The following is a 24,573-nucleotide window of genomic DNA, read 5'->3' as shown; positions in this document are numbered from 1 at the left end:
CTTCCTCATTGTGAGGAGTCTACTTCTGCCTCTCTTTGTGATGCTTCTGAGGATGCCCCTCCCCCTGCCTATTCTGATGGCTTGTTGTTTTGGAGGATGGTTTTTTGGACCCAGTGGGATGCTTTGGATGTGTGGTTGCTAACCGTGCCTAGGGGGCAGAGTGGTACTTCTAGAGTTTTTTGGATTTGGATCAGAATCAGGTTGGGCTTGTACAAGTCCGACGATATCATTTTTCAGAGGGGGATGTGGAGTCCTTTCATCTTGCGATGCCCACCTCAGTGGCGTGTACTTATGTACAGCATTGGGCAACTCATGTTATGGAGTTTGAGCAGATGGACCCCATATTTTCTATAGTTGAGTTCTTACATCTGGCGATGCCGACCTTCGAGAAGGGTGCTATTATACAGCATTTGGCTACTCTTGGTAAGAGTTGGAGCAGATTGCCTCTATTTTTGAGGGTTCCAGTGAGGAGCAGTTTGCTTCTCCCAGGATTGATTATATACAAGATCTGATCTTGGTTGGTTATGAGGTTTTTCATACCTTCTCCAGGCTGGATACACGACATTTGACTTCGGGGAGTGTTCTTACACTTGGGTTTGGAACCATTATTTGGAGCAACATGTCGCAGCCTATATGGTTGTTTTCTTCTAGAGGAACGGTGTACCTGGCAGCTTGTTTTGTTGCTTTTGTAGCTGAGTTGTTGAGGAGATTGCTTGTGGAGCTTTGTTGGTACCTGTTTCTGCAGTCTTTCATCTTTGATCGAGGACGGCGTCTCTGGCTTCTTGGAGTTTGCTCAGCATCCGGTGCGGAGAGGGGGTGTTAGACATCATCCCCTACTTGCTGGCTTCCTATTTGGTGTCCTATTTTAGCCTCTAGGACTGACCATGTTAGTCAGAGGGGTTGGTCACCCCTCACTCATATTTTACCCATATTTATTCCCCATTTTATGGTCTTGGGATTTTTCCCAGTCGTGGAGGTATTTATCCCTAGTTGAGTGCCTTCATGTAGAGGTATATATAGCCGGCATGCCTCCCTCATATTTTTACTGCTTGCATTGCTTGCCTAGCTTGTCTAGCTGCAGTCCCTCACTTACGAGGTTCTCCCCTCTTGCTCGGGACATGTATTCCTTTTGATGATGATATTGAGAGCAGGTTCTCACCTGTGTTTCCTCTCCATCTTTCTCTCTCACTCTCTCTCCTGTGTTTCCACTTTCCCTTCTTCTGCTGCACATTCTATCACAGGGGACGGAGGTTTGGGACGCGGAAACGCCGTCCCAAAACGCAGTGGCACTCTGACACGGATCAGGGATGGGCCGGACGTCTCGGGAATCAGGGTCACCAGGGGACGGCATCCTGGGAACGGCAGAACGGCGATGCCTTGTTGGGGACGGGACAGCCGGGACATTTTTTTTTTGCCGGTTTTTTCGTCGTTTTTTTTCGCTTTTTTTCTCGTCGTTTTTTCCGCCGTTTATGGCCATTGCTTCTATCCGTTTTCTCCCGTTGGTGGCTGTGCCCGTTTTCTGCCGTCGGCACTATGGCTTGTCGTGACCCGCACCATGCTTGGACTCTGGAGCCGCCTATAAGGCTTGAGCTCTCCTCTCTCTCTCTCTCTCTCCCACTCTCTCTCTTGGCCAGCTGCCCCACTCCCTCTCCCCACTCTTGAGCTTAAGCAGCAAGCTCTCTCTCTCTCTCTCTCTCTCTCTCTCTCTCTCTCTCTCTCTCTCTCTCCCACGGGCCACTCTCTCTCTCTCTCTCTCTCTCTCTCTCTCTCTCTCTCTTCGAGTCCCTCACTCTCTCTCTCTCTCTCTCTCTCTCTCTCTCTCTCTCTCTCTCTCAACCCGCAAGCTTTCTCTAGGCTCTAGCCTCTTAACTTTTAAGCCTTAACTTTTAAGAGCTCTCTCTCTCTCTCTCTCTCTCTCTGGTCCAGGCGCCCCAAGATGAGAGGCCCATCTCGACACCGGCAGAGACTACAATAGAGGATCAGGACCATACTAGCACGGCATGGGAGACGTCCAGTTAGAGTACTCACCATGGAGGACATTGAGGATATCCGCCATCGATCGATGAGAGACATCTTTGGATAGTGATGTGTATGATGCTTACCTTTGTTGCTGGAGTTTTCCTCCCAGATGTTATCCATTAGGAGCTCCTAGTACCGTACTTTTCCTCATAGTTGTTTCAGTTTCAGTTAGTTGTTTAGTTTTTTTTAGCTTTTCTTACACAGACATTGTATCAGATCCACCAATTGTTGTAACCTTTTTGGTCTCATAGGTCATTTTGGCCTTTTGAAGACGTTAATATATCATTTCATTTCATTTCATTTCTCTCTCTCTCTCTCTCTCTCTCTCTCTCTCTCTCTCTCTCTCAACTTTCACCCTCTCTCATGGCATCTTCTTCACAAGCAACCTTCGGCTCCGCACGTCATGGTGGTGCTAGAAGAACCGACGGTTGGTCATGGTGGGAAGAGGTTAGTGCCAACCGCCCTGGAAGTGGAGGAGGTTGAAGCCGGGCCAAGGGGCGCGCTGCATATGCCCATATACGCCAATCCGGGAGCACGTCAGCAGGGTCGGGGTCAATATGCCACTTCCGAGAAGCGGCAGCCACTACCCGAATCCTCTGAAAGGTACACTCTGCAACCAAAGGCGACTCCACCTCCACTCTCTGGAGTCGGCCCTCATCCTGAATCTCATAATAGAGGCATCTGCCATCCTCAGTGCTAGCTCTGACAGCAATCAGGATCTCCAACTGTGTGAAGGCACCCATCCACCGTGGGGCCACTGGCTCGAGAGGTGTGAACCACTCCTCTGAAAGTGCCTCCTGAATATCATCCCTCATAATCAACCCCCCTCTGAAGTGACTCAGCCTCTCCACCTGGGTCTCCTCTGGTAGACTGCAGAAAGCCTGCCAGTCTCCAAAACTACGAGCTGGGCCTGCCGCTAAAGGTCCCCAGGCTAGACGAGGCCGAGAACCCAGCATATGACCCTGCTCTGTACGAACCGCTGGGCTCCAGATGAGCGGCTGCCTGGCCCGCTCCTCAACACAAGACGGAGGCCGCTGAGAGAGCCCCGGTCTCAGCAGCTCCCAAGCTCTCAGGATACTCAAAGCAAATCTGTCCTCCCATCCTCTACTGAGGCCTGTCCTCCTCATCTCTATGAATATCCAGCGAATCTCTGGTGCCCAAGTACCCCCTGCAGGAGGCGCCCGGGCCTGCAATCGCTGCAAGAGAAGCTCTTTCCAAGGCTCAGCGCCTGGAAGCAACCCCCGAACAATAAGCTTCCCTAATAAGGCTCTACTCTGATCGACTGGATCTATAATGCCCAAACCGCCCTGAGCCAGCGGGAGTGTAATAACTGCCCATGCAACCTTTGCCCGAGCTGGCTGACCGTCCCGCCCAGACCACAGAAAGTTCCTGATCAGCCTCTGTACCTGGCTGATGCAAGAGCTCGAAAAAATCCAGCAAGACGTAATGTACCACATAGTCGCTAACAGCACCTGATTTGCCACCACCACCCTCCCAGCCAAGGATAGTCGAGCTGTACTCCAATACAATAGCTTCTTTCGAATGCTCAGAAGAAGCGGGGCAATCTGCTGCTCAGGTGACAAATCGAGGCCAATCTGGCATCCCAAATACCGCACTGCTGTGCCGGGAGGAATCCATCTAAAACCGGGGTCCGGACTCCATGCCGGAGTGGGAGCACTACTGATCCAAAAGGCCACTGTCTTGCGCCAATTGATCAATGCTCCCGAAGCTGCACTAAAAACCTGGAGCGACTGCTCTGCCCGAATAAGATTGGCCTCTTGGCCATGCAAAAATAAGCCCGTGTCGTCTGCAAACTCAGCATCAAGCAAATCCTCCCCCCGGACTGGGAGCTGAAGTCCTCTCAAACCAACCTCCTCTGCCGTCAAAAACATACTCATAGCCTCCGCAAAGAAGAGAAAAAGGAAAGGGGCGAGAGGACACCCCTGACGGACTGATCTGGTCAGCTCAAAACTCGGCCCCCGACCTCCTGCAATCAGCACCTGGCTGCGAGCTGTGGAATACAAAGCTGCCACCCCTCTGATCCATCCTGGCTCAAAGCCCAGGCGTAGCATAGTGCCCTCTAAGAATCCCCAATCAACTCTATCGTATGCCTTCTGAAAATCGAGAAGCATCACGACCAAGTCCTCGCCAAGAAACCTAGCTCGGGCCGTCGCCTCCCAGAAAGTAAAGATGTTGTCAAGGATACTGCGCTCCTTGACAAATCCTGTCTGAGTAGCATGAATCAACTCCCCCAGGAAGGGCTGGATCCTCAAACTCAAGGCCTTTGCCAAGACCTTGTATACAGTATTGAGGATCGTAATAGGCCTCCAATGCCGAATGTCATCCGATACTCCCTCCCCCTTGGGGATAAGATAGATCAAGCCCTCTGAAAAGCTCTGCGGCATCACCCCAGTGTCCAATACATGCTGAAAGCCCCTGCGGAGGCCTGGCCCCAAAAGGTCCCAATAGCGCATAAAAAAGGCCGGCGTCAGTCCGTCCTCCCCTGGGCAACTATGTCGCGGCAGGACCCTCAAGGCCTCGGCAAGCTCAATCTCTGACAGAGGCGCACCTAGAACTGTGCGCATATGGTCTGTGACCCTCCTCTGCACATGGGCCCACACAGTCTGTCTGCATACATCTCGATCCTCAGTGGCTGGCTCCGCTGAAAGCAAGTCACGATAAAAAGCTGTGGCAATGGCTCTGATCTCCCCGAGCTCAGTAGCTATCGATCCATCCGGTCTAGCAAGCTGGCGAACCCCTGCTCGCGCATGACGGGGTCCAGTGATCTCAAAAAACTCCCCAGTCACTCTATCACCAAGCTGCGTCCACTGAGAGGCCTGACGACGATAGTAAAACTCATGTCTCTGCTCCTCTGCCTCTCTAACATCCTGGCGTGCCTGGCTCAGCTGGGACGCCACCCACTCACATGCAGGCTGCTGCTCCTGAATGCGCTGTAGCGAAGCAAGGCTGCGTCTCAGCCGTTGCTCCCGCTCGCGAATCTCTCCCAGTCGTGTCAAAGCTGCAGCGTGTAGAAAAGAGCTAAGATCAATGAGTCCCTGGGCACACTGGCCCGCTGCATCCTGGTCAGAGCACTGACTATCATGCCAGATCCTCTCAATGTCCTCAGCGAGACTGGGGTCTGCAAGTACCCTCTCTGGGATCCTCAACTGCAAGCTGGGCTCCCGTGTCCCCTCCTCCAAAGTCAGTATAACTGGCGCATGATCTGAAAATGAGGTGCCAGCAAGAATGCCGACGGAGCCCCCTCGCTCCCCCAACCAATCGCCCACATAAAAGCGATCAATCCGAGATAGATTAGTCCCTCCCTGCCGGCGATCCGACCGAGAGAAACTAAGACTGTCCTGAGACCGGGAGAAAGCCCCATGCTGCCATGCATCAGTGATCCTCAGCGTCATACAAAACCGGTCCCAAGCTGCAAGCTCCGTGCCGTGCACTGTAACATGACTGCCTCCCACCCTATCTGCCGGGTCCTCAAGCATGTTGAAGTCTCCCCCAACACACCAATGTGCGGCCTCTGGCAATGCATCTGTAACCTGAGTCCAGAACTCTGCTCTGGCACTAGCATGATTGGGCGCATAGATGTTGAGCACACCCAATAGCTCATCATGCATCCTCAGAATGACATACTGTGCTCTACCAGGCACAATGATCCCTCGGTCCACAATGGCCTGCCGCCATGCATCTGCAATAACCATGCATACTCCTCCCTGTCCACCCAACGGACCAAACCCTGCAGACCAGAAAGTGTCCCATCTACCAGGCATCACTGAACCATATCTCCGGATCCTGCTCTCACCCAAGTGGTGCTCCTGCATCATCAGAATGTCAATGCTGCCACCAACCAGACATCTCTGTAGCTCCTGCCTCAAGCAGCCTCGATAGCGTATAAAGTGTGCTCCGCCAAGGCCCTGTACATTCCATGAGATGATCCTCATGGATGTCCTACTGAGGTGGATGCTGTCTCAGCCGTACGGCGGGCCTTCGCAAGCGGCTTGGATGGAGAGTAGTCCCCATCCGAACGGCTGCGAGTCTGCCCACCCGGTGTACTGCAAGAATCCCGGATCAGGCGCCAGTGGCTGTGACCCATGGCGACTGCCTCCTGCTCTGACATAGTAACCTCGTGAATGCTCACATATCCTGGGTCGCGCGCCAAATCTGCAACTATGCGCACGACCAAATGCCGAATCCCGGATGTATCCACACCCCCGGGATCCAAGACAAAATGAGCCAACTCCCAAAGTCGGCCTAGCACATCTGTAACCTCCAAATCGCTCATGTGGTGAGAAAACTCAACTGCCTGAGTCTTCAACGTGCTGAGAGCGAGCTCTAGAGTCCACTCCCGGTCACAAGGTCCACATAGAGGAAACGAGAAGGCCACTGCTGAGTCTAGTGCCTCCTCCCCGCGGGCCGGAGGTATCACTACATGCACTCGGATGGGTGCTGGCTCATGGGGGCCCTCTGCTCCAAAAAGCCGTGTGAAGGTATAATCAAACGCCGCCGAGCGCTGTCGAATGCCGAGGCGACTCAGCCGACTACGAATAGATGAAATCCGTGAGGCCCTAATCGGCATAGGTCTCCTCTGTGATGCTCGAGCGAGGTCAGTGCTCAGCGCCCTCCGGACTGCAGGTGAGCGCCAGGGAGCTGCCAGGACCTCCCGGGAAGGCGAGGCGGGCGGAGGGGGAGGAGGGGGAGGCGAAGGAGGCGGAGAGGGAGTCGCTGCCGAGACCGGAGCGGAGGCGGGAGGAGGCGATGGTGGAAGCGAGGCGGTGGGAGGGGATGGGTGTGGGGGAGGTGAAGGAGGGGGAGCTGGCATCTCCTGGTCCTCGGTCGCTGCATGGGTCTCCTCCTGAAGGGGAGTAAATCTGTTCCTCACGGGAACCCAGTGAGGCTGAGACTGTGGCTGCTGCTGCAGCGGTACCTGAGCGTGCTGCTGTGGCTGTCTCCCTCGACGGCGCCCCTGTCCAGGCTGCCACTCCGAGGTCTCTGTGGCCTGAGCAGGTGTCCCTGAGGCATCCTGCCGAGCCGAATCTGTGGGCGGGCCATCCGTGGCCTGCTGCTGTGGTGAGGGCCGAGGTCTCCTGCGAGGGCAGGCCTTGGCCAAATGACCGACCTGTCTGCAAATGAAGCACTGGTTCGGGAGCCCCGAAAACTCCACTCTCTGATCTATCCACCCCCCCCCTATCCTAGGTAGCTGAATGACCTTAGGAAGGGAGGAGATGTCAGATACTAACACTCTGACCGAAGGTAGCCCAGCTGCTCTGGCCACCACTGAAGCTGCTGAGGGGCCCGTCTCAAGAACCGAGCCCACCAGTGCTCCAAGCCTGGAGAGGAGCGGAAGATACTCCCGGCGGAGACCAGGGAAACAAACTGTAATATGGAAGAGGCGCTCTCCCTGCTCCGCCGCAGCTGGGTCAAATCCATGCTGCCAAGGCCTGAAGAAAGCCCGAGCGCCCCTGATATCCAGAGGACTCATGGCAAGGACCTTGGCAACGCTCTGGGCGGCCTCGAACTCGATCTGATAATGTCCCCGGCCCAAGAGCTGTACATCAAGGATCTTGCCCACATCTGCAAGAAGGCGAGCCTGAAGTAGATCCCCCCTGATCTCCCCTCTGCTGGGGCGAGTGCCGACTATACGGCAGATGGTGGAGTGAGCCTGAAGGCGTTCCACCTCTGCGGTGGGGCTCGCTTCCTCTTCCGGCGAAAGAGAAAGCCTGATGGGGAGGACCTCGGTGGCGGGCGAGGGGGCTGCGGAAGAGTCCCTCTGAGACGAGGCGGGAGGAGTCTCCATCAGAGTCTGAAGCTCAAGCGAAGGCGAGGCGAAAGCGAAAAACTTGCAAGAAGCGGGATGCACACCAAGAGGCGGAAGGACTGAAGACGAAGAGGGAAAAAAACAAAAACCCCCAAGGGATGGGAAGCAACACGACAATGGAGGGAAGGGGGGGGCGGCGAAAAGAGGAGAGGCCCAGTGGGGGGGGGGCGGCGAAAAACGCGAGAAGGTGGGAGGCGGGGCGCTGCTGAATGGAGGCGGCGAGAGCAGGCGAAGAGGGGGGGGGGCGACCAGGCGGCAGCGGGGGGGGGGGGGGGGGGGATGGCGAACAGGCGGCAGCGGGGGGGTGAAGGCGGCAGCGGGGGGGTGAAGGCGAACAGGCGGCAGCGGGGGGGGGGGGTGGCGAAATGGCGAAGAGGGGGCGCAGCGGTGAGGAAGGAGGGGGGGGCGGCGCAGCAGCGAGGAAAGAGAGGGGGGGCGCAGCGGCGAGCAGAGGGAAGCAAGCGGGGGGCGGAAGGAAAACAAGCGCGAGGAGGGGGGGGGAGCGAGGGTGCGCAGCGCAGAGCAGGGTGAGGCGGGGAGCTTCAGCGAGCGAGAAATGCAAGTATTTTTATAAATTGCCCCACAACAATAATTCTACTATAATTGATCAAGGTATTGATAGCCAACTCATTAGCCAGCTTCAACAACAGTTGCTACAGCAGATGGGTCATGATAGATGGGACAGAATCATAAGAGATGCCTTGTCTAAGCTACATGCTGCATTGATGCATGACTACATCATCTCTGCAGGCGCTCATGAAGAACCGAGTGCTCATCAGAACAATATCAGGTCAACAATAAGCACAGATCATGGCTCGACTAAGCATTCCGGCATATCAGTACCAGCTGGGCAAGCACAACGTCATTTGGTTACATCAAGATCAGTGGCAGTTGCCGCAAAAGCTTCCAATACGAGGGATATGGTGGTGTGTTAATCACTCAAAATGATCGAACTCGATGATCTCCTTGCACTACAGCTGTTGATCGGACGGTCGGAATGAGCCATGGGCTGCCAACCACACCCTTGGTGGTGCAGTGGGAAGAGCTAGATGAGAATCTGAAGAACAGCTCACCTCAACTGGACACTGATCTCACATGGGACGTGCTTGGTCCCGCTGATACATCCCATCAATTATAGCTACCGTTATAGGTGAATCATGCAGCAATAATATCACCATATTCATATAAACCATTGTTTTGAAAACCATAAAAACCCTTCGATCAATGCAAGCTCGTTCTTAATGAAGTGTGGTGGATTCTTTTGAGCAAGTGGGCACTGTGGGTAGCTAGTTTCACTTCGCAAAGAATCACAGGTATGGTGCAAAATGAAAAATGTTATTTTGTGGCTGCATCAAGAAGGTACATCGAAATGCATTTTCAGAGATGAACTTTCAGCCCCTTGGAAGTTAGGGAAATCTGTCAGACAGGGATGTCCTCTCAATGCTTTGCTTTATGCTATTACTACACATCCTATGCTCCTACACAATTTTGTGGCTCAAGCCTATGCTGATGATCCTTTCTTTTTGCCTTGGAATACAGAGCGTGATGCCAGGATAATCATGCAAGCTTTGTCGCTTTATGGGTTGGCTGCTGGGTTGAATGTCAACTTTGCAAAATCTAAGCTTGCCGCTGAAAAATTGTGATTAGCATAGGTTACTTTGGCTAGGATAAATTGTGCCACCTAATCAAATAGTCGGGCATCTTGGACACCTCATTGGATGGGAAATCTCCCTTAAAGAAGAGACTGAATGGGTGATGCTGAAGCTACATCACAAAATTGAATATTGGAAGCTGTCTACTTGGCCTTTGCATGTATGTCTGTGAATAGTGCTATGACCTGTCTATAATCATGGCATATGTGCAATTTTATCTCCCTTTGCTGCCTTGGTCTCATAGATAGATTTTCATGTCTAGAGCCTTGGAATGCCTGAGGAAAACCAAAGCAAAGAGAAAAGCTCTCCATCTGATGAAGGTTTGCTAGCCTAAGATGCATGGTGGTCTTAACATTCTCAATATCCATTATCATGTTCTTGCCAAAAAGGTGATGTTTCTACTTGATTTTGTGGTACAATCAAAGCCATGGGCAGTATGTGTGTCTCCATGCGTACAAAAGCACATGGCCTCTTGGTCACCCGTTATGAGGATATAATTTTTGGATATTTTGATGGCAACATCACGAGTTCTCCCTATGCTATTGCTCTCATTCATGATTGGAAAGCTTTGTTGCACCACTTACATTGACGGGGCTGGCCACCTGATCAAGGAAACTCTTTAGCTATGGAGAACATTCATTGGAGTAGGGTGTTGGCCGGGTTGGCCACCTAATCAAGGAAGCTCTTTAGCTATGGAGAACATTCATTGGAGTAGGGTGTTTATGTGCCTCTTGCATTGTCTCAACCAAGGAAGGCCTATAACCTTTCTATGCTTGGAATTTGCCACATACGAGATGTTATTGATGAGCATGGTATGGTATTTTCGGTTCCTCGAGTACAACATTGTCACTTGGAATTGCATCATAGGTCAATTTGGAGGGTCATTATGAAAATGATGCAACAATTATAGCCAGTGCCTGCCCTTCAAGAACAAGACAAACTTACTGATTGGCTTTTTGACAGGTGGCTTCTTGGATATACCTCTCTTTCTTTTTTCCTTGCCTTGATGGAGAGCAGCATTGGGAAGGATATGGATGAGCAAATTGCCTTTGAAGCAACGACTGTTTCTATGGAGATGTATTATGGGTGTTTTTCCGGTTGGGATTCTTTTGGCACAGACACATTGCTTTAGCCTCTTGTAGGAGATGCTCTCACCCATATGAAATGGTGCCCCATCTTCTTTGGTACTACTCCCACTCTCGAGCCCTCTTGGACAGATTGTCAGGGGGCCTACATGCACGATTTCTAGGTAGACTTTTTGGGAGACAGTTTTGGCTTTTTGGTCGACTCTCTCCTACATTGCTAGCTTATGTTGTCTTTTTGGATTGGACGAGATCTTGGGCTTTTTGGACTATCTATCATGTCCGGCTGCTTTTTTCTTTTGTTCATGTCGTCCCTTTTCCTTTCTTCCGTAGATCTCTTTACCAGTCTCTTAGAGATTCTTATGATCTCGGAGAGCTTGCTTTTCCGCAGCTTGAGGTGTTTCCCCACTGTTTCTAATTTGAGTTGTCGCTGTCCCGCTTTGGGACAGTTATGATTGTATATTTATTTTACCAATGAAGCAACGGTTTTACTAAAAAGAGAGAGAGAGAGAGAGAGAGAGAGAGAGAGAGAGAGAGAGTTATATTAACATCTATGGAAGACCCCAAGGGCCTATGAGACCAAAAGTAATACAATGGTACCATGGATATATTGAGCCATGGAAAACTGAAAGAAAAAGTAGAATGAAAACATCTGATAGTACATGTGATCAACAGATGATCTTGTGTAGAGCGAGATATGCTGTGATCAGCTAATGTCGATACCCGCCTCGGCCAGAATCGATCTGATGGTTGAGTGAACGTCAGGCCTCTATGATGGGAGCGTGACATGTCGGCGGAGAACCTCACGAATCCGTCTCTGTGTGGTGTAGGGTCCTGATGCTCTGGGTCGGGGACGTCTGGCTCGTAGAATGGATCCAGCTCTCTCACTAAGAACTCCTCTGGGGCGTGGGTACGGGCTCTGATGTCGTAGTAGAGGAACTGTTGTGGGCAGTAGATTCTGATGTGGATGTATGTACCACAAAGAAATCTGTGATGGCTCTCTATGAGGTGTCTTGTCGGAGCCGGGGTTGTCTCTCAGCATGCTGCCTCAACATGACATCCCTGTGTCGTCTGAGCTCGATCAAGTACATGCCCAAGCACCTCTGATCCTCAAACCGTATCACCCGTGTGAATGGTCCGAATCTGTCACGACCCTGTGTTTTTCTCTGGACAGTATGCAGGTGTGCACGGGGACATGGTGGACAGTGTGAATGGCATCAGGTTGGAGTCAAAAAGGAAGCCCATGTGTGGACAACCCCAAGTGTGAAGGGGACAAAGAGACATTAATTAAAAAGGTTTTATAACCTTTGGTGGCCAAAAATTAATGTTAAAAAGGTTTCAAAACCTTGGGAGGCCCTCAAGGCAATTTTTAGAGACTACTCTACTTTTGGAGGCCCACGTCTCTCTCTTGCTTCTCTCTCTTGCTTTTTGGGGAGGCGTGCAAGTTCTCATGCATGGAAGAGAGGAGTCGGCTGCTGATGTTGGCTGCGCACAGAAGAGCCAGTGCAGAACTGTACGACTGCTGCAGGTACAGTGTACGGCTGCTGTAGGTACAGGCTGCTGCTGCAGGTGCAGATTCAGGCGGTGCAAGTACTGGCGGCGTAGGTTAGGCTGCTGCAAGTACAGGCGGCGCAGTCAGGTATAGTTGCAGTACAGTCCACGTGGCAGCTGTATGACTGCAGATTCAGGTGTACGACTGCAGGCATGTGTACGGATAGGTATAGCTGGTACAGGCGGCTACTGTACGACAGCTAATATAGGAGACAGCTGCACACTATTTGGTACGGGTGGCTGCTGGTGTCGACCTGTTCGGATAGGTGGTTGCAGGCGTGTGCTTTTTGGAAGGCGCCGTGTTTTTGCAGAAAGGAGGGGCTGGTTATTCATGAACATAGACATCTCATCGATGGCGTTCATCTGATGGAACTTTCAGCTTCTCTTTGCTTTGGATTTGGGACTGTTTTGGGACAGTTTATGGGCTGTTTTTGTTTGGCTGCAAATTCAGCAATGTACTTGGGTTTCTGGCTACAAGTACAGATCTTTTGGTTATGTTTCTCGGCATGGGAGTGAAGCAAGCTCGCATGACTGCGTGCTCATGGAGCAGATTGTTGTCTTCCTGCTAGAAAGGAACAGTGGGACCTACAGTTATGGGCATCTCTATGTTGCCAGATGTTTCATGAGGGAACAGGTAACTAGATGTATGGAAACAGGACAGAAGTTTCAAAGGGAAACAGGCCTAAGGGTTTCATGTGGAAACAGGTCGTAGGTTTTCTCGAAGAGACATGTTTTGGGTTTCTCCTGGAGATAGGTCACATGCAGGCAGAAGGTACAGGAGTGGACACATGTTTGGTACAGCCTTGCTACTGATAGGATAGGGGACGGGAAATCCATGACAGAGATGGATAGTACCCTTGGAAGGTAGAGAGGGTTTGTACAGGTGTGTCAACTGTATGGTATGCTGTGCTGTGATGCGAGTTCTCTTTTGAGAGACAGTTTGGGAGACTGTGTTGTGATGCAGAAGCACTGGATGTGTCAGGGTGTGATGCTGTTCATAGTGTGAGAGGCTATGGATGGTTGTGGCAGCCTTGAGCATGGGAGAAAGCTTCTGTATGCAGGCTCAATGTGTGAGAGTCTTTCGATGTGAACAATGGCTGGATTTTTTTGTGGATGCTGTGTGGACAAGAAGCCAGATGCAGGTTCTTTGTAGGCTTCAGGAGTTCTACTGGTACGGCTGAATTACCAGCCTTATATTGTAATCAAAGCTCTTATAATCAATTAAAGAAATACCGCAAGGGGCGCCACTGTGATTTGGGGCCAATCGGTGTCCGTGTACTTTTTGCAGGAGCACTCTAGCTCCCCCTGTTTGTTTTCCTTTTCTAGGTCCTCAATGGTGTTGAAGTGTTTTACGTGCGAGTGTTTGTTCCACCGCCCTTTGGTTTCTGAAGGCCGGTTTACAATCCCTCTCAGAAGAGGCAATGGAATCTCCCCCGTATCTCATAGTAAGCCGGGCAACCGAGCATATAATGGGCCTCATTCTCTACTGCTCCTGTGATGCATACTGTGCATGTCCTCTCCTCATGTGGGATATCCTCAGCTCTGCCAGTCTCTACTCTCAGGCGGTGGGAGGATACCTTGAGTTGGCCGATTGTGATACGCATGGCATGTGACGTGTGTATCTGTATGTATCTTGGGATCTCAAAGAATCCATCCTCCGAGAGTCTCAAGAAGTGATCTCTGTAGAACTCACACTTCTTACCAATCGCTGATAGAGACACCCATGTATGGTGTATGTGTAGTCCGAGTAGATCTAACCGGATGATCCGGTTGATCTCCTGATGTGCAAGGTATAGGGAATCCAGGCTATACTGAAATGGGGAAAGAGAGAGAGAGAAGAAGAAGAAGAAGAGGCTTTGTGTAGGTCATAGTCACAGGGTGTTAGACATCATCCCCTACTTGCTGGCTTCCTATTTGGTGTCTTATTTTAGCCTCTAGGGCTGACCATGTTAGTCAGAGGGGCTGGTCACCCCTCACTCATATTTTACCCATATTTATTCCCCATTTTCTGGTCTTGGGATTTTCCCCAGTCGCGGAGGTATTTATCCCTAGTCGGCTGCCTTCATGTAGAGGTATATATAGCCCCTCATATTTTTACTGCTTGCATTGCTTGCCTAGCTTGTCTAGCTGCAGTCCCTCACTTACGAGGTTCTCCCCTCTTGCTCGGGACATGTATTCCTTTTGATGATGATATTGAGAGCAGGTTCTCACCTGTGTTTCCTCTCCATCTTTCTCTCTCACTCTCTTTCCTGTGTTTCCACTTTTCCTTCTTCCGCTACACATTCTATCACGGTATTAGAGCGCTGGTGATTTTCAGCGTTGGATGCTCCCTCCTATACCTCTTCGTATCTGCGTTTTTTCCGCCCCTGGACAGACCTGCGTTTTTGCGTTTTCAGCAAGGGCAGCAGCACATAGGTTGCTGCGTTTTTCTTCAGGTGGCTGTCTACAGCAGTATTCAGCGGTTCTCGGCATTCACCCCCCCCCCCCTCTGTGCTGGTCGCCTGTTTTGTACAGGCTAGCAGGAGCATGTTTGCTGTTTTTTTTCTTCTATAGGTTTTTGATGCTGATTTGCTGATCTAAGGCTTGGGTGTACGTATTTCTTCAACGTTTCTATATTCAGCCCCTTATACCTCTGCGTTTTCAGATTTGCAGCCATGGTTGCTGCGTTTTTTCTGAACCGATCTTGCTGGTAGCTCTACCTTCAACTGGCAGTTTGGTACTTGAGAAGGATTCTGAATTTCTGATTTCAGTCAGCGTTTTGCTGATTTTGAAGCATCTATACCTGTGTTTTGTTCTTGGCCTACACAGTTTCCTGGTTTCTACATGTTCCTTGCCTTCTGTTGGTGGTGGAGTGCTGTTTTTGCTGGATAGCAGTGTTTTGGCTGCGTTTTGCTTCCCACAAGAGTTTTCTACACTCAGAGGGGGCCCTTCTCTAGCTACTTCACTTGAGGATCAGCTTCGGGAGCTGTGTTGTATCTGTGGAGACATTCTTCTTTGACAGGAGTTTACAGTTATTTGGAGGAGAGCAGTGATCTTTTCAGAGATTCGAGCAGAGTTTATTTTGTCCGAGCTTGTGTTCTTTGTAGTATTTGCAGAACAAGGAGGGTGTTTTGCCCTTTTGCGGTGTGATCCTTTCACATGGATCTTTTTATATGTTGTTGCTGATTCTTGGGATCTGGTTCTACTTCTGGAAGAGTCTTCTGCTATCTGTGATGCTTTTGAGGACTTTGTTGCCATTGCAGTTTATATTCCTGCTTCCCTTCCTCATTGTGAGGAGTCTACTTCTGCCTCTCTTTGTGATGCTTCTGAGGATGCCCCTCCCCCTGCCTATTCTGATGGCTTGTTGTTTTGGAGGATGGTTTTTTGGACCCAGTGGGATGCTTTGGATGTGTGGTTGCTAACCGTGCCTAGGGGGCAGAGTGGTACTTCTAGAGTTTTTTGGATTTGGATCAGAATCAGGTTGGGCTTGTACAAGTCCGACGATATCATTTTTCAGAGGGGGATGTGGAGTCCTTTCATCTTGCGATGCCCACCTCAGTGGCGTGTACTTATGTACAGCATTGGGCAACTCATGTTATGGAGTTTGAGCAGATGGACCCCATATTTTCTATAGTTGAGTTCTTACATCTGGCGATGCCGACCTTCGAGAAGGGTGCTATTATACAGCATTTGGCTACTCTTGGTAAGAGTTGGAGCAGATTGCCTCTATTTTTGAGGGTTCCAGTGAGGAGCAGTTTGCTTCTCCCAGGATTGATTATATACAAGATCTGATCTTGGTTGGTTATGAGGTTTTTCATACCTTCTCCAGGCTGGATACACGACATTTGACTTCGGGGAGTGTTCTTACACTTGGGTTTGGAACCATTATTTGGAGCAACATGTCGCAGCCTATATGGTTGTTTTCTTCTAGAGGAACGGTGTACCTGGCAGCTTGTTTTGTTGCTTTTGTAGCTGAGTTGTTGAGGAGATTGCTTGTGGAGCTTTGTTGGTACCTGTTTCTGCAGTCTTTCATCTTTGATCGAGGACGGCGTCTCTGGCTTCTTGGAGTTTGCTCAGCATCCGGTGCGGAGAGGGGGTGTTAGACATCATCCCCTACTTGCTGGCTTCCTATTTGGTGTCCTATTTTAGCCTCTAGGACTGACCATGTTAGTCAGAGGGGTTGGTCACCCCTCACTCATATTTTACCCATATTTATTCCCCATTTTATGGTCTTGGGATTTTTCCCAGTCGTGGAGGTATTTATCCCTAGTTGAGTGCCTTCATGTAGAGGTATATATAGCCGGCATGCCTCCCTCATATTTTTACTGCTTGCATTGCTTGCCTAGCTTGTCTAGCTGCAGTCCCTCACTTACGAGGTTCTCCCCTCTTGCTCGGGACATGTATTCCTTTTGATGATGATATTGAGAGCAGGTTCTCACCTGTGTTTCCTCTCCATCTTTCTCTCTCACTCTCTCTCCTGTGTTTCCACTTTCCCTTCTTCTGCTGCACATTCTATCACAGGGGACGGAGGTTTGGGACGCGGAAACGCCGTCCCAAAACGCAGTGGCACTCTGACACGGATCAGGGATGGGCCGGACGTCTCGGGAATCAGGGTCACCAGGGGACGGCATCCTGGGAACGGCAGAACGGCGATGCCTTGTTGGGGACGGGACAGCCGGGACATTTTTTTTTGCCGGTTTTTTCGTCGTTTTTTTTCGCTTTTTTTCTCGTCGTTTTTTCCGCCGTTTATGGCCATTGCTTCTATCCGTTTTCTCCCGTTGGTGGCTGTGCCCGTTTTCTGCCGTCGGCACTATGGCTTGTCGTGACCCGCACCATGCTTGGACTCTGGAGCCGCCTATAAGGCTTGAGCTCTCCTCTCTCTCTCTCTCTCTCCCACTCTCTCTCTTGGCCAGCTGCCCCACTCCCTCTCCCCACTCTTGAGCTTAAGCAGCAAGCTCTCTCTCTCTCTCTCTCTCTCTCTCTCTCTCTCTCTCTCTCTCCCACGGGCCACTCTCTCTCTCTCTCTCTCTCTCTCTCTCTCTCTCTCTCTCTCTCTCTCTCTCTCTTCGAGTCCCTCACTCTCTCTCTCTCTCTCTCTCTCTCTCTCTCTCTCTCTCAACCCGCAAGCTTTCTCTAGGCTCTAGCCTCTTAACTTTTAAGCCTTAACTTTTAAGAGCTCTCTCTCTCTCTCTCTCTCTCTCTGGTCCAGGCGCCCCAAGATGAGAGGCCCATCTCGACACCGGCAGAGACTACAATAGAGGATCAGGACCATACTAGCACGGCATGGGAGACGTCCAGTTAGAGTACTCACCATGGAGGACATTGAGGATATCCGCCATCGATCGATGAGAGACATCTTTGGATAGTGATGTGTATGATGCTTACCTTTGTTGCTGGAGTTTTCCTCCCAGATGTTATCCATTAGGAGCTCCTAGTACCGTACTTTTCCTCATAGTTGTTTCAGTTTCAGTTAGTTGTTTAGTTTTTTTTAGCTTTTCTTACACAGACATTGTATCAGATCCACCAATTGTTGTAACCTTTTTGGTCTCATAGGTCATTTTGGCCTTTTGAAGACGTTAATATATCATTTCATTTCATTTCATTTCTCTCTCTCTCTCTCTCTCTCTCTCTCTCTCTCTCTCTCAACTTTCACCCTCTCTCATGGCATCTTCTTCACAAGCAACCTTCGGCTCCGCACGTCATGGTGGTGCTAGAAGAACCGACGGTTGGTCATGGTGGGAAGAGGTTAGTGCCAACCGCCCTGGAAGTGGAGGAGGTTGAAGCCTGTGGTCTTGCAAGCTTTGCTCCTATAGGCAGATGAGTGGGTCAGACAAAGTGAGAGCCCACCTTATGCATGAGTCCGGGCACGAGGTTCGATTTTGCACGAGAATCACATCGGATAAGAGAAAGGAGCTTCTTGAGCGCATTGACGGACATGAGGCTTTGAGGGTTGCAAGGCCGGCACGTGTGGCTATGGATCTTGCAACATTTGTGACACCATCCGAGGGGTCTGTTTCATCTACCACATCTACACCACGGTTGTCATGGCCCTGTGAAAATGGAGCAGGACAAGTGTGGGCATGGTGGTTGCAGAGTCAGAATATTTTATGATTCACATGGGGGGTGCCCGGACAGAGTTTAAGATGTGTGGACATCCCTAGGTGTGAAGGGGGGAACTAGAAACATTAAGTTTTAATGTTTATTGAAGTTTGCCCCTAGGCCTTAGTGGCCCTAGGAACTTATTAAAGTTTGGGGCCCTAGGGATTAATTTGGGGAGGAGTGTTTCTCTCTCCTCTCTCTCTCTTCCCTTTTTGGGAGTCGTGGAGCAAAAGTGGAAGAGCCTTCATGCGCATGTTCACAAGCGTGGAAAAGCACAAGAGAAGGGAGGCGGCTGCTGTTTTTCTGTGTACTGTTGCTGTTTTTCTGAGTGGAATCAGCCGTACAGCACTGTACGGCCAGAACTGTGCAAGGACTCTCTCTCTTTCTCCTCTGTTGCTGGCTGCGCATAGAAGCTGCTGCAAACGTCGTGTTCCCTCTGCTGGATACTCTGCGCACAGGCCAGTACAGGCTGTACCAGCAAGTACACAGCCCGTACCCTACTGTACGACTGCCGTACAGTGTACGGACAGTCAGGTACAGCAAGTACAACTGCTGTAGATGGTGTAAACAGGTGCTGGACAGGTCTGTGTACTCAGATTCAGGCAGGTACAAGAGTGGACAGCGGACTGTTTGTGCAAGTACGACTCCTGGCACGTATCCCGAGGCGGTACAGACGGGTACAGTGCTGATTTTCAGATCTGTAATCTCAAGGACAGCATAAGAGTGAACATCAGGAGGAGGATACAAGCAAGTACAAGCACACGTGTGAAGCAGGGTTGTGGATACAAGTGCCTGCAAGTACAGATTGGTGCTGTTGCTTCCTCCAGTGTTGTTTCACGAGCTGAACTTGGTAAGCTCTGTTTCTGTTCATCTATCTCTCTTTCTACTGCTTGATGTCTGTTGCAGATATGTGTTATCTGGCCCCTTGTGAGAGGAGGGGTATGGCAGATTGACAAGGGTTGAGACAGAGACTGGACAGCACATGTATGTTTGAGCTGAGAAGATGTATCATGCACTTGAGTTATGCCAGATGTATGCCCATGGCTGGCCTGCTTTGTGATCTTGGCTGATCAGAGGGAGGCACAGTGTGTTGCTTGAGGACACAGATCTGTGTGCATTGATCCTCTGTGCTGAGAAGGATCTGTGGGCCGTCAGATTGGACTTACAGGTGTAAACTCTTGGCTGGTCTTTGTGTTGTACTCAGCCATTCATATTATTTTAATTGAATAAAGAAATACCGCAAGGGGCGCCAAGCTTTGGGGCCAACAGGTGTCGCTGTGTTTTCAGATTTGGGCACTCTAGCTCCAATCTGTGTTTTGTTTCTCATCTAGACTACAAGTGGACGGGTGATTGCTTCTACCGCACTCTGGTTTTCTATCAGAGGCCGGTTTCAAGGTTCCGTTGCCGGGACCAATCATCAACTTTTTGAAGGGGGTGAGCTCGTGGTTGCTTTGAAGAAAGCCATCGTTGAAAATTCAGCAATCATGTCTGATACAGAGGAAGAGTACTTCTATCATGAAGAAGAAGAGCAAGAGACTTCTCCTGAAAGAGATGTATCTGAGGATATTTTTGCAGGAGAACAGGCTGCAGATGTTGAGCCTTATGAGGATGTAACACAGCCAGAAGATGTGCATGGTAAAGAGGAGGATGATGCTCGGTTCAAAGATCGCTTGGCTAGTGTTATGGATACTTTTATGCACCTCACACAAAGCGAGAGATTTGCTGAATTTTTGAGATCTCGCACAGAGCCCCAGAAAAAGAAGAAGAAGGTTCGTTCGAAGAATCTTCCTCAGGGTCATAGTGGTGCCATCCCACAGGAACCATCTTTTGGCCAGTTTCCGAATATGCAGCATGCTTATGGTGCAAACTCTCAGAGTTCCTTCTATGGACAGCCACCTATTCCTCAGCAGAACATGCATCCAGGTTATTTTGGTGGTGGCTCGGTGTTCCAATCCATGACTGGGGGTTACCCTCAGGGAGGCATGGGTATGTATGGGCCTTTTGGAGCCAATTTTCAGCCTGGCATGCAGGGGAATATGTATGGTGGTATGCAGTCCGGTATGGCTGGAAATATGTTTGCAGGCATGCAACCTGGGATGCAAGGCAATATGTTTGGTGGCATGCAGCCAGGTATGCATAATGGAATGTATGGAAACATGGCTGGAATGTATGGTATTGTAACATGCGAGGGATGAGACCGTAGTAATCACAACCTTAGTCTACATTTAACTGCACTTAATGATGTTTAAGAGACAAACAGATAAACAAAGAGATAGACAAGTATGTGTCAATGCAGTGCAGCTATATTAAATGAATGAATGCGGTTACAATGAGATCCAAATGGATCTGTACTGCTGAATATGCTGACTATGTGCTGAGAATGCGGGCTGAACTGCTGTCCACTCTTTCCCTTGTCTCCTGGGAAGGAAACACTGAAGGGAGGCTTTGGAACAGAAGCTGTATGCTGAATGGATGATGAAACGCTGACCTGTTGGGCTGAACTGGCTGCGTTTGCTGATGAGGATGGCTGATGATGATGCGTTTACTGATGAAGATGCTGATGGAGATGCGTTAGCTGATGATGAGGCTGTTGGAGATGCGTTAATCTGAATGCTGTAACTGCTGCCAATGATGATGCGTTAGAGCACCATGGGCTGAATGGTACTATGATGATGCTGCTACTGTATGCTGATGATGACAGGCTGAAAAACGCATGATGATGATGATGCGCTTCACTACTGAGCTTGTCCACTGAATGGATGATGTGCTGAATGGAGAGGCTCTGCTATTTATATGGGTGAAAGGATGCTGGTCGGCCAGATGCTGTAGTCGGCCAGATGCATAACTCCCATAAAATACCATAATACCATAAATGGTAGTCGGCTGCCCCAAAAATGCATAAAAATGCCTGATAAATGCTGGTAAAAATACCTGATGAATCTGTGATGCTAATGATGCCATAATGATGCCATGTCACTGTACACCTGACTGGTGTGCACGTGACATTCCCCGCTGCTAAACTGTTGCTGGGTGGATACCTGGCAACCTTCGACTCGTCGTCTGCGATCCTTCTCCTCCGAACCTCTGCCCCCTTCTGTCTTCTGCTGGGACTGAGGCCGTCTGCAGCAGGAGTGAAATCCTTGAGCCAAGACGCTATATACTGTGGGAACTGGATGGCAACTACCTGAGTCACCCGTGACCTGTTCCTGGAAACCTTTCACCTACCATCTCCGTCGTACCTGAAGCTCTGAACCTCCTGAGGCGATGTTGGAGCAAACTTCCGTCTTCTGTGGAAGAGAAACTCCCTGCTGCCAGTTGAAGCCAAAACTTATGTGCTCCTTTGATGATGGATGTCCGTCTTCCCTGAGAGTTCATGGGTAACATGTATGCAGGACTGACTGCTAAAATGACTGCTATGCAAACCATGTGCAACCCTATATGCTGTGCAAGAATGCAGATGGATGGGTTACTGATGCAGACCTAAGGGAAAATCCCTAAGGGTGACTTGCAAAATTTTCAGAACTGGGTTTAACTGTGCGGAAGCGATAAAAATGATGACTGACTGAATGACTGATGAACTGAACATGCTCTAAGGCTGGTTACCCTGTGACGCTCTGATACCAATGTAACATGCGAGGGATGAGACCGTAGTAATCACAACCTTAGTCTACACTTAACTGCACTTAATGATGTTTAAGAGACAAACAGATAAACAAAGAGATAGACAAGTATGTGTCAATGCAGTGCAGCTATATTAAATGAATGAATGCGGTTACAATGAGATCCAAATGGATCTGTACTGCTGAATATGCTGACTATGTGCTGAGAATGCGGGCTGAACTGCTGTCCACTCTTTCCCTTGTCTCCTGGGAAGGAAACACTGAAGGGAGGCTTTGGAACAGAAGCTGTATGCTGAATGGATGATGAAACGCTGACCTGTTGGGCTGAACTGGCTGCGTTTGCTGATGAGGATGGCTGATGATGATGCGTTTACTGATGAAGATGCTGATGGAGATGCGTTAGCTGATGATGAGGCTGTTGGAGATGCGTTAATCTGAATGCTGTAACTGCTGCCAATGATGATGCGTTAGAGCACCATGGGCTGAATGGTACTATGATGATGCTGCTACTGTATGCTGATGATGACAGGCTGAAAAACGCATGATGATGATGATGCGCTTCACTACTGAGCCTGTCCACTGAATGGATGATGTGCTGAATGGAGAGGCTCTGCTATTTATATGGGTGAAAGGATGCTGGTCGGCCAGATGCTGTAGTCGGCCAGATGCATAACTCCCATAAAATACCATAATACCATAAATGGTAGTCGGCTGCCCCAAAAATGCATAAAAATGCCTGATAAATGCTGGTAAAAATACCTGATGAATCTGTGATGCTAATGATGCCATAATGATGCCATGTCACTGTACACCTGACTGGTGTGCACGTGACAGGTATGCCTGGCATGGAAATGGGAAATGTTGACCCAATGATGGGTATGAATGTTGGGGGCAGCAATCTTACGAAACCACTTCCATATGATAATCTAACGCCTATGGGAAAGGCGAAGGATTACAAGGAAGGGGGAGCTGCAGTGAAGTTTGACACTTTCAGTGGGGCCAAGGATAAATTGAAGGCACTTACCTTTTTACAGCAGTTTGATGCTGCTTTTTCTGGTGGGAATTACACAGAGTCCTCAAAGGTGAGGAAAGCTGCCACTTTTCTCAAGGGCAATGCTTTGCAGTGGTGGTCTACTCTTCTTTTGCAGGGCATAGCACCCACCACATGGGTCCAATTCAAACAGGTTTTCTCTTCCGTATGGCTCACATCTACATTTGAGGTGGATGTTATGACCGTATGGCACAAGCTGGATGCTTCAAAGTGTGATAGTTTGGAGGATTATAACAAGAAGTTTTGGGAAGCTCTACTCCCAGTGACTTCTTATCGTGCTGTGCCATTATCTGAGCAGGTAGAGAAGTATTGTTGTGGGCTGCCCAAGGAGGTACGAGATTATTGTATAAAGACAAGAGTAACAAACATGTCACAGATGATTGAAAATGCTATGACAGCTAATGCGTTACTCACAGGTGGTTCATCTGGATTTAAAGGCAGTAAGAAATTAGGCAAGAAAGCTGAAAAATTTGGGCATGCTTCTCGTGATGCTAAAGGGTCTTCAGAGACAAAGTATAAGAAGTTGCCAATGCCCAAAAGGACTTCTGAGGAAAGACAGGCTTTGAGAGATGCTCAAAAGTGTTTTTATTGTACTGAAGAGGGGCATATGTCATTCAATTGTCCCAAAAGAACGTCCAAAAAGGACCCTGACAATAAAGGAGAGCCCAAGCCAAAGAAACCAAAGCCTTCTGCAGGCTTAGTTCCTGATCTTGTGGGGGAGCAGCTAGGTGGTAAAGCTACAGAGTTGTGCAGGGCATGGGGCAAAGTGAGAGATCAGAATGCTTTGATCTTCTTTGACACAGGTGCTAGAGCCAACTTCATTTCACCAGATTTGGCTGGCCGATTGGGGATTCGCGCAGAGGAGATGGGGCCGTTACATGAGGCAAATATGGCTTGTCCAGGGTATGCAGAACCCGTTACTCCTATCATTGGGAAGCTTCGGCTTCATTTGCAGGGTTATGTGGACAGCGAGGAGTTCTTCATCATGCCTTTGGATGGCTGTGATGTTTTGTTGGGGATGCCATGGTGCCACAGGGTACATGCGGTGGTGGATACTTACAATAGGAAAATTACTCTGACTCATAGAGGGAAAGAGCATGTATTGGATGTAAAACTCAAAGGGGAATCTGTTCCTATTGTATCCGCTTCGGCGATTTCATCAGTAATGAAAAAGCATCTTTCCGCGTACTTGATTTATGTAAAGGATGCATAGGATGATGAGTCTAAGTCTAATTTGTCAATGTTAGATAAGGACAGGGCTGATTTCTTAAGTGGGTTTCAAGACTGTTTTTTCGAGTCATTGCCAGGAGAATTACCTCCTGAGAGGCCAGAAGATCATGCCATAGATCTGATTCCTGGTAGTACTCCACCGAATAGACCGCCGTATCGTGTTAGTGCAGCCCAACAGGAAGAGATTATGAGTCAGGTGCAGGAGCTATTGAATAAGGGGTTGATTTAGCCTAGCTCATCACCCTTTTGCTCACCTGTGCTCTTAGTGCAGAAGAAGGATGGTTCTTGGCGCATGTGTATAGATTACAGGGCGCTGAATAAGAATACCATCAAGAATCGATTCCCCATACCGAGGATCGATGACATCTTGGACCGCTTAAAGGGCTCCACAGTTTTTAGTCGTATTGACTTGAAAAGCGGGTATCATCAGATACGCATTAGACTCGAGGATGTGCATAAGATA

General features: G+C 49.6%; 2 protein-coding genes across 4 annotated transcripts in view; both read left to right on the top strand.

Annotated features, from left to right (window-relative positions):
• The window catches only part of LOC147615008 (uncharacterized), a 53,122-nt gene that overhangs the window by 12,679 nt on the left and 15,870 nt on the right, over nt 1–24,573 (top strand). The gene's annotated exons all lie outside the window — the stretch shown is intronic.
• On the top strand, nt 20,184–24,301 carry LOC147615011 (uncharacterized). The gene is made up of 2 exons (XM_086779837.1): nt 20,184–20,381; nt 22,664–24,301. The coding sequence occupies exons 1-2, from the start codon at nt 20,192–20,194 to the stop codon at nt 24,091–24,093; spliced, it is 1,620 nt and encodes a 539-aa protein (XP_086635963.1). The 5' UTR covers nt 20,184–20,191; the 3' UTR covers nt 24,094–24,301.

Source organism: Cibotium barometz, chromosome 41, assembly GCF_041138505.1.
Source record: "Cibotium barometz isolate CiBa-2024 chromosome 41, ASM4113850v1, whole genome shotgun sequence".
NCBI classification, from domain to species: domain Eukaryota; kingdom Viridiplantae; phylum Streptophyta; class Polypodiopsida; order Cyatheales; family Cibotiaceae; genus Cibotium; species Cibotium barometz.
Note: the sequence above shows the minus strand (reverse complement) of the source record. Positions and strands in the feature narration are given on the sequence as shown.

Coding starts and splice junctions, on each gene's coding strand:
- LOC147615011 (XM_086779837.1), top strand. CDS start 20,192: ATGGGTATGTATGGGCCTTTTGGAGCCAATTTTCAGCCTGGCATGCAG. Junction 20,382..22,663: donor AAACATGGCTGGAATGTATG/GTATTGTAACAT, acceptor TGCACGTGACAG/GTATGCCTGGCATGGAAATG.